Source organism: Pteropus vampyrus, unplaced genomic scaffold (genome assembly GCF_000151845.1).
Source record: "Pteropus vampyrus isolate Shadow unplaced genomic scaffold, Pvam_2.0 Scaffold276, whole genome shotgun sequence".
Lineage (NCBI taxonomy): Eukaryota > Metazoa > Chordata > Mammalia > Chiroptera > Pteropodidae > Pteropus > Pteropus vampyrus.
Window position 1 is genome coordinate 2457919 of NW_011889057.1, and position 10238 is coordinate 2468156.

Below are 10238 nucleotides of genomic sequence, written 5' to 3' on the forward strand. Positions count from 1 at the left end.
AGTGAGATAAAGGGTGGCAGTATTTATTGGGTACCTACTTTGTGTTAAGTACTCTACCATCTTCCCAGTTCTCTTATGAAGTATATGTTCTTAGGAAATATATGCCTTATCTCCATTTATACATGAGAAAACTGCACTCAGATTAGTCACTTACCTGAAGTTACACAGCTAATACAGTAACAAAGCCAAAATTCACATTCAGGTCTTTCTTATTCCAAAGATACTGCCTTGGCCTTAAGAGGATGTAAACAGCAGAAAATACATTGGGATTTTGGGGTATATTTTATCTTTCTAATGATGGGCTGACGTTGGTTTCAGTTCATAATCTATGAGCACACAAAAATTAGTGCTAGAAAAAGATGGTCACAGTTGTGCTCAGGACAGGCACAATTCTGAAATTAAAACTATTGTGAATAATTTGCTTATGGCTGGTAAAAGCTAATAAATCATTTTCCTTTACAAATTAAATAAATTCATAGAAATGTTAGCAATCAAATTTTGATGGATTGAATTAATTTTTCACTGTCTTATCATTTCACAGATGTGTTCTCATAGAAAAAGTAACCTCATCATCAATTTTAAACATATCTATTTAAATTTTAATTTTAATATGAACATTCATTTATTAAGCAGATATTGATTGAGCCTATTCTGTCCCAGGCACTGTTTTACATGCTGAGGATATAATAGAGAATCAAGTGGATTAAACTCCCTGCCCTTGAGGAGCTTATATTTTAGTAAGTGAGACATGGTAAATGAGATAAATAGGTACAAATATATGGTATGTTAGATAAGAGTAAATACTTGGAGGAAAAAATAAAACAGGGAAGAAAACTATGAAATGTTGGCAGCAGGGTTGAAATTTCAGATGTGGTGTCTTTTGAATAAAGATCTTAAAGGAGTGAAGGAGCTAGCCATGCATTTATATGGGAGAAAAATACTGCAGGCAAGAGGAAGAGCAAATGCAAAAACCCAAAGCGAGAGCATGCCTAGACATTTTAGGAACATCAAGGAGGCTGGCATGGCTGGATTGAAGAGAATGGGGGCTGGAGAGTAGTTGGAGATGAGGTAAGGAAGGTAAAGGGAGCATCCTTGTGTAGGGCCTCATCAGTCATAGTGAGGTGTAGACCCATATAACCAGAGTGCTTTTACTCTACATTGGGGACCATTAGAGAGTTTTCAGCAGAGCTGTGACATGACTGATCTGACTTACGTTTGAATAGGATCAACTCTATTAGAAAGTACAGGAGTGCATGGGCAGAAGCAGGCAGTCACTTAGGAGGCTATTGTAATCATGTGGGCAAGAGATGATGGAGCCTTGGACCAGAACAGTGGTAAGTGAAGGTGGTGAGAAGAGATTGAATTCAGGATAGTTTGTAGAATGACTGGGTTTGATGATGGGCCATATGGGGCAGTAATGTATGAGATAAAGAAGAGTCAAAAATTACACCAAAGTATTTGGTCTGAGCAACTGCAAGAATGGATTTGCCATTAATTGAGATAGAAGAAGATATAGGAAGAAATGGATTGAGAGGTATATTTTGAACACAGTTTTGAACAAGCTGAGTTAAGAAGCCTGTTAGGCTTGCAGGTAGAGTCAAGCAGACAGCCAGTTATATGGGTCTACAGTGCAGAGGAAAGGCTGGAAGATAAAACTATGGGAGCCAGCAGCATATAGTTAGTTTTTAAAGCCATGAAACTGGATGAAATGTTATTGTCAAGGAAGAGGCATAGATAGAAAAAGAGAAGATGTCCCAGGACCGAGACCTGGGGTACTGCAGCATTTAGAGGTCAGAGAGATGAGAAGGAACCCATAAAATAGACTGAGAATGAGCAGCCAAGAAGGTAGGAACCAACTGAGTAAGCTGAGTGTGGTGTTCTGCAAACCAAGATAAAATATTTCAAGATGTTTAGTGATCAACCATTCGAAATACTTTTCAGGGGCTAACAATGAAGTCCGTATACAGTAAGTTTTCTATTCAGTCCCTACAAGAACTCTGACAGGTAGTCAATCCATTAAACTGCTTATTTGTTACAGCAAAGATGTATTTAGTTCTTGCTTTGTAGTGTAGACATTATGGTAGGTACTTAACACAAGACAAATGAGATACTGTCCCTGCCTCTGGGAGACTCATAGGGTTATGAGGAGATAAACATGTCAACCTGCGAAGAGGGTAAGCACAGGTATCTCAGTCAAAGAGCCCCTGGACTAGGAGCTTCCTGAAGACAGGGCTGTTTTATTCTTTATATACATACCCCAGTGCTTGGCATACAGATGATGCTCAGTATAAATGTTTGATGAATAAATGTATGTGTGCTGTGAAAGCACAAGTGATGAAATAGTTAATTTCCTGAGCCAATTAAGAAAGCTTCGCAGGAGGTAATATTTGAATCCTGAAAGATGACTCAGGCATTTGTTAGGTCATAAATACAACCAACTACTGGAAGTTTGCCCTTATTCCACACATCTCTGTTTAAGCAGCCATAGAGGCTATCTTTTGTTTAATAAAACTCTATGATTTAGTTATCTTTGTATGCAGCTCAGATACTTGTGTTTAGTAAAATGTTATTGTTTCAGGTAGAGTGGCATAACTCAAAATAAATATTTTAAATCATAATGCCTAGCTAAACAATAGTCAGGAGGGTCTAACAGACCTCTTTGGGGGTTGTTGTGTTAACTGAACCCTGGCCAAGGACTGATCATTCATGACATCATTTGATTGTACCTTTATATTTATCAGGCTGATCTGTGGTTCAGCTTCATGCTGAAAGAATTAAAAAGAATCTAATGATTCAGTTCCTGTGGGAATTAATCAGAGAGGATAGCTAAAAAGAAACCTATTTTAAATTACCTTTAAAAACATGAAGAAGAAGAGTGTTCCAATACGGGTAATGAACTACATACAGAGTCCTAGAAGCCAGACAGTATAATTAACATGTTGGGGATTCACTCTATTGGGATAGATAGGTTAATTTGGGCCTAGTTTTTGCTTTCCTTCTGATTGCTCACTGTTTCCTAGCTCATTCATGGCTTAGAAGCCAAGATTCTGAGAAGTTTCTCCCCCCAAAAAAGATGGGCTTCCTTTTCCTTTGGTGGTCTGTTTTAGAATTATGGCAAAAAGTCATCCTGCCTGTTTCCCCATTCTGTTTTCTAACCACTTGCTCTCTGCTCTTTGCCCTCCTTCCTTGACAGAAAGCCCCAAGGAAAGCTCAGAGCCAACGGGTTCTCCAGCCCCTGTGATTCAGCACAGCTCAGCAACAGCATCTAGCAATGGCCTCAGCGTTCGCTCTGCAGCTGAAGCTGTGGCCACCTCAGTCCTCACTCAGATGGCCAGCCAAAGGACAGAACTGAGCATGCCAATACAGTCGCATGTGATTATGACCCCACAGTCCCAGTCTGCGGGCAGATGATGCCTCCCCTGGTGGAGAGGTCCCCTGCCAGAGCTCGCCCGTCCAAGAGCCAAGAGCAATGTCATCTTATTCCCTCCCATCTGCCTTGGACATGGCAGTACGGGGGAAAATTTGTGTGTTGTGAGTAATGGACAAATGTGGGGCTTTTCTCTTCAGCCACATGGTCATGTACGTTAATACCTGTACTAGGAGCCTCCCAGCCCCAGAGCCACATATATCATCCCCCAAAGTGGGGGTTTCTGATATCCCCACAGCCAAAGGCCTTTCCAGATGGTTCGAACAATCACCCCTGCCCATGCATATATACCTGTCTCTTTTAACACTAACCCTTGCACTTCTAGGTTTCAGGTTTCTCAGTTCCTTCTCTTCCCACTAAACCATGAATGTTACCTTCTTGTTCCTTAACAGCATGCCACTTCCTGCTTGGTAGAGGGATTTAGAATTATTGGCATATCACCTGCTGACCCATCCTCAGCTTTCACCCTATGGATTCAGGACCTTGTCTCCCAGTAGCTGCTTATTTATCCCTTTTCCTCCTTCCAAAATTCTAGTCAAAAATTCATTTAGGGTGAATGTAAGGTTACCTTTGATATATGAAATAGCAATATTTTCCAGTCCTTCCATTAACTTTAGTCCTTTTCCCTACTTTCCAACAGAAAAACCAAAAAAAAAAAAAAAAAAAAAAGAGTAGAAAGAAAGAAAACCTCAAGAATTCTAGTCCTTTCTCATCTACGTCCAGAGCTATTTAGGTACCTCATTTTGTCTCTTGAGTTTTCCCAGTCTAGTGGTGGGGTCTTTTCCACCTCCCACTAAGCCTTGGCAACCTCATCTTGTGGCCTTATTAGATATTGCTTGGTAGTGAAAAGGGGAAGAGCCTGTGATCTGACTGGCTGACTCCTCCCCTCCCCACTCCATCCTTCAGACTAATCATTGGGCAAGCAGGAACAATGTAGTTTAAAGCTTGTTCCATCATATTACTGGATTGATTCTTTAATGTTTTTTATAAGAGTTTACTGACCAAAGCATACATATTCCTTTTGGTCACCTTTCCACTCCTGCCTCTCCCTCTTCATTCCCCTGCCCACAATACTGTCTCTCCTCTTCCATAATTAATTCAGATGCAGCCCTCTGGAGGCTGTCATGTAGGGGACTCTTATGGTCTCTCACTCTTCCCCCATCTGTCAGCCTCACACATCTTTCTTTTCTGAGCTAGGGTCTTATATTCACAAATGTCCCACACCCTCTGGATCTACCTTCTGTCTTTCACCAGGTTCCTAGCCTAACCACTAGGTCTCTCTGGTTCTGCAGCATTTCTTCTCTTTTCTGCCCTCTGCCCCCTAGATGCAGTGCTTCTCCATAGTCTAAACCCTAGGACTCTGAGGCATCATAGCCAAGGTCCTGAGTGGGTTTTCTTGAGTATAAGGTTGGATAGGGGCAGGCTGGGAAGAGGGAGGTTAGTACTAATCTCAGCAGAAGAGCCCTGCTTGTTGAAGGGTCTGGCCTGCTTGCGATATTGGTGCCTATTGTTCTCAACCATTCTTACTTTGAAGAGTTGGGCTACAGTGGGAGAAATTCATCCCTCTTGTCTCTCTTTCTTTCCCATGAAGACTTCTCATTTTCCTTTTGGCTCTGATTTATGCAATTTCTACCAGGGCCATAGGAAGCAATCCAAAGCCAGGGTCCTGTGGATAGATATGTTAGCTTTAATAGCCCTTCAGTATGAAACTCTTCCAGTTGTCCCAGAGCCACCTTCTGCCATCTGCCGAAGCCAAGAATGTCCTTTTCTCCATCTCTCCTACCTCCATCTTAAACATACGCACAGAATAACTCCCAGCTTCCTTTCTTATTTTGTCTTCCAAAATTGGCTGTCATATGGAAATGAGGAAATGTTTTAAGCTACAAGATTCCCATCTCCTCAGAGTGATAAACCGGTGAGCCCATTAGATGACATGTTCTTCTGCATTTGTTTTTAATTTCCCCTCCTGCTTTTCAGAGCCTGGTAAAGAGAAAGGAGAGAAAACATGGTTTTCTCATCCTCTGCCACCCGGGACTCAACAGGAACAGCCCCTCAGATGACTCAGACTAGCAAATGGCATGGCAGATGGTCAGGATGCAGGTTACCACCTTCAGGGACTCCACTTGCCTTTAAAAATTCACAGCCATAACTTGTGCTCAGGACTTTTCCTTTATTTGGCTGCTCCCTGGGCTTTTCTCCTGCTTTAGTTTTGTTTCGTTTTTTTATTATCTTGATTCCCACTAGCAGCTTTGCCCTTGAGCTTGACTGAGTTTATGGCTCCCAAGGAGCTTTCATAGACCCTTCGCTCTTTTTCTTCTTCCTTCAGTCAAGTGTTTTTCAAGTTAAGAATCAGTTTGTCACTACACACATGCCCTGCCTCACTGCTTTGCCTTGGAGGAGGTTTGAGCCCTGCCAGTCTGTCCCTGCATAGGATAGCTAATTTATATAGAGGGTCCTCTTTAGTTTCTTAGCGCCTCCCCCTGTCTAATTCTCTTGAGTCCTTGTTTTGTTTTCATCAGTGGGAAGTTAGTATTGGGGACCTAAATGAGAGGCATTGGCAGAACCTTAGTAAAGCAGCAGTGACATGAGGAAGGGTCAGGGCAGAACCCTGCCAGGTAACTCTTTAGTTGGTCCTCAGTCTCACTAAGAAGGCAGAGCAATTGCTTACCCTGAATGCTCTCTTGTAGTCAAGGGGAACATCACTTACCTTGTTATTGCTGCCAGCCATGTGGTTGCTCTCCCTTGCTTTTTTGCCTTCCAGACTTATCTGGACCAAAACTAGATATCATGGAGGATGTCACTTAGCCCTTTTTAAAGGTCATGGCCTTTCTAGGGACCTAATGGAAGACACATTCTGAAAGGAACTGGGAGTGTGGACCGTTGGGGCTCTTCCAAGTGAACACAGGACTGAAGTCTCTCACCTCACTCCAAAGACGCAGCTGCTAGATACCCAAAGCCATTGAGAAAGGAGCCAGAACCAGGCTTTCTAGTCTTCAGACTTTCTGCCTCATTCTCTAAAAAGAAAGCTTGCTTAGAATCGAAAAGTCTGAGAAAGCCTCCCCCATTATGAGGGGCCACTAAAAAGTGTAGGACCTCCTTTACTACTCTTTCCTTGTTGGTCGCATACCCCAAATCTAGCTTCCTTCAGCCTCCACCCCTCTTCTCCCTAAGCACTAGACCATATACTCTTGGTGGTAGTAAAAGAGGAGATGACCTAACTGAACCTCACCTCGTTGCCTTCCCTATGCTTATTGTGTTCTTGGCTCCTTTCCTGACTCATTGCCCTCTAGCATCACATGTCCTGGTAGATGGGGTGCTTAATCAGAACCATGCCCTGTCTACAGCCTGAACCACCAAGCAGACATCAAGATATTCCTCCTCTGGTTTCTGAGGCCTCCTTGCTGCACACTGAGAGGCTCCTTTAAAGGTGCTAGCCCTGAGACAGCTCTCCCTCAGAAAAAGTTCTCCCTTTCTTTCATAACTTCCTTCCCATCCCCAAATCATTATTTTTCATTAATATTGTACCTTGTATACACAGGAAGGAAATGTATTTTTTTTTTAATTTCATAACCCATCGGTTTAGAATCCAGTCGTCCTAGCTACATCACGTATGCCTTTGTTGATATGCTTTCTGCTTTCTTTAGACTTTTGTTTGACGGGCAGAGGGAGGAACAAGACAGGTGAGGATCTTCAACCCCCCACAACCCTAATCATCCCCTCAGAGTATCTTTGTTTCTGTTTACAACACACAGATGTGCACAGACACAAATCCCCACCTCCCCCACCCCCCAGGGTGCTAACCTAGACTGAATGAGTATAGGTGGCTGTACCAGTCGTTTGTCTCTTTTGGGTAAAGTCTTGCCCCAGAATGAGAAAAGGCTGGGGAAAGTAGGGAAGGTTAAGGCAGCTTATGTCCTTTGTAAATGCAGGTTTGTATTGTAGCTGCTAGAGTTTTTGGTTTTTTGGTTTTTTAATGGGGGCTGATAGCACAGAGATTTCTCACCAGCATTAGTTGCTGGTGAGTGATGTTTTTAGCTGTAAAAAAATGGCTATGAGTACTAGTTTCATTGACTTTCTCTTAGGGCAGTGGTTCTCAGAACATGGTCCAAGACCAGCAGCCACCAGCATCTGGGACCTTGTTAGAAATGCACATTTGGGCCCCTCTGACTTACTGAATTAGAAACTGTGGGGATGGGCTCTAACAAGCACTCCAAATGATTCTAATGCACACAAAAGTTTGAGAACCATCACCTTAGGGGCAGAAGGGAAATTCTTGTAGGGTGTCAAGAATATTTTAAGGATCATCTTTTGCCTTAGCACTAACATTTTTCCATATCCTCCAGTCCCTTCTTCCACTCCCATAAAAACAACCACCATATCACTCATCTCAAAATCTAGGTTTGTCTTTGTCCTATTTATCCCTAAAACCTGTCCTTCATTGACCTGAGCAGACTGGTCACTCCATGTTCTTTGTTACAGGAAAGAGCAGCTGGAGTTCTAGCTGTCGTGTTCGTGTTCGTGTCCGTTCTCTCTCTCTCTCTCTCTCTCTCTCTCTCTCTCTCTCTCACACACACACACACACACACACACACACACACACACACACACACGTACATTTCAGGCAGGGAGATGAGCCTCCAGCCCCAACAGTGGAGGCTGCAGCCTCCTGACAGTATCTGTTGAAAAGAAAACAGTGTGTATCTATGGTTTTATCTCTGCTCATTTGTATATCTTTGACATGTAGCAAAACCTCTCCATCTCATCAAGGAACTCTGATGTGGGTCTTCCCAGTCCCCAGTGGTAGACTTTGACAGGTGGGAGAGTACAGTGCTACAGGCTTTTTTGTTACAAAATCATCTTCTCCCTTTCCCCTCCATCCAGTTCAGCATGATCCCTGTGAGCAGGCTCTCACAATCTCCCGGGACAGGGCTGAGGCAGAGGCTTCGCTCTATTCTCCCTAACCATCCCTTCTTCCTTCCTCCTTGCCACTTAGCAGTTAATCCCCCAGCCATGCCTTCTCCCTTTCTCCCTGCCCTGACATATATTGTGCCTTATTTATGCTGCAAATATAACATTAAACTATCAAGAGAACCACTGTTATGTCTGATGCTTCAATACTCTGATTTACAAGTCCCATTGTCCACTCTTTCTGGGAACTCACTGGGTTTTCACATCTGTGATCTTCCTCACACTCCTAGGTTTCTTAGGACAGAAGGAGCCAGGATTCTTATCACTTCTTTTTATACAGTGAAGACACAGAGAAGGTGGGTGGCTTATATAAATTACATAAGACAATAGAAGGCACAGGAACCAGGGCTCATACTGTGTACTGCCCTGGGGACAAGGGCCCTCAGCATCATGGGAGGGCTCACTGAAGGACCTATGTGCTTTATGGGGATGGGAATGGGGGATAAGACAGTGTTTGAAGGCAAGTGGCCTCTGAACCTTTCAGTGTTTTATCCCCAACCCCTCCTAACAATTAAAAAAACAAAACAATAAAAATAATCCCTACGCCCAAGAAGTTTCCAGCATGACTGGGGGATGCACACAGACCGAAAGAGGAGCTTTCCATGATTCTGTGAGTTCTATCGGGAAATAGGGGAAGGTCGTTTAGAAGCAGGTAAGATTTCTCAAGAAAAACAGGTAATGCTTAGGAACCATATGGAGTGTAGGGCAGTCACTACCTGCTCCTTGTATCTGCATATTTCTTGATAATTTTCACAAGTGAGGAGAGTGAGCCAGGCCGAAGGACTTGACCAGGAGATAGCAGGTGCCTCTGAGGGTTTCCCAGTAGGAGAGAAATGATCTAAGAAACCGTTTGTGGCCAATGTTAGGTATAATTGACACAAATAGGGAGACTGAGTCTCCTTAAGAGAGTGGGAAGGGCAGCGGTGGCCTTCATTGTGTTATGGTCAGGAGCACATGGGGGTCCAGAGAAAGGTAAGAAAGGAGGTTACTAAGCCAAATACCAAAGCCAAGATTAAGTCGTTTGAGACTGAAGGCAGGGAAGTTTCACATGTTAGCAGAATTAACCCAATCCAACTAACTGAAGGAGAGACCAATCACTTCCATCCTGGACATAGGAAGCCATCCAAATCAGCCCCTTGATGCAGCCTCAGCTCAGATACAGTTGTAATTGGTGATTAGAGAAATAGCAGAGGGGGAAGCAGCAGGATGGTAAACATTTATTGAGTGCCTTCTCTGTGCTAGATGGAATGCTAGATGGAATGCTAGATGGGGTCACTTACTGTTCACAATAACCTCTTGATAACAGGAGTAGTTGCCTCATTTTATTGAAGATGAACTGAGTTTTGGGTTCAGACACTTGCCCAAGGCACACAGTGAAGTGCAAGAGCTAGGATTAATACTGAGTCTGTCTGATCCTAGCCATTCTTTGCAGTGTTCCACCACCCCTCTGCTCCTCCGGACTTCCGTCAGATTAAAACAGATAAGGACCTCACTGTGAGGAGGATCCACTTGCCACAAAAGACCATCTACCTGCAGTCTTGATGCTCCCTTTTAAAAAGTGATGAAACTACAAGATGTAATGATGATGAATGTCAGGGTCTGTGATTGGGACTATCTGTGAGACAAAACTTACACAAAGTTTCACGCTAGGTTCAGCTGCATTCATAGCAATGTAGTATCTAGAACATCCAGGTCAAAACCTACTCTAATCTACCTACCCAAAGTACAAATTGGTTTGTAGATGCCTTAAGGAGGAGAAACGCTTCCCCTTGAACAAAAAAGTACTATAGAGTGGAAGAATGAAATCTACCTTCAAACCTGCAAAAGGCTGGCACACATGAAT

At 43.1% G+C, this 10238-nt stretch overlaps 1 protein-coding gene across 3 annotated transcripts in view; it reads left to right on the top strand.

Annotated features, from left to right (window-relative positions):
* The window catches only part of ATF7 (activating transcription factor 7), a 78374-nt gene extending 69852 nt beyond the window's left edge, over window positions 1–8522 (top strand). For all 3 annotated transcript variants that reach the window (XM_011375786.2, XM_011375788.2, XM_023520758.1), the window contains one exon: window positions 3194–8522. In XM_011375786.2, coding sequence (XP_011374088.1) covers window positions 3194–3411 — 218 coding nt within the window. In that variant the 3' untranslated portion in view covers window positions 3412–8522. The remainder of the gene's footprint in view (window positions 1–3193) is intronic.
* Window positions 8523–10238: the final 1716 nt, after the last annotated feature.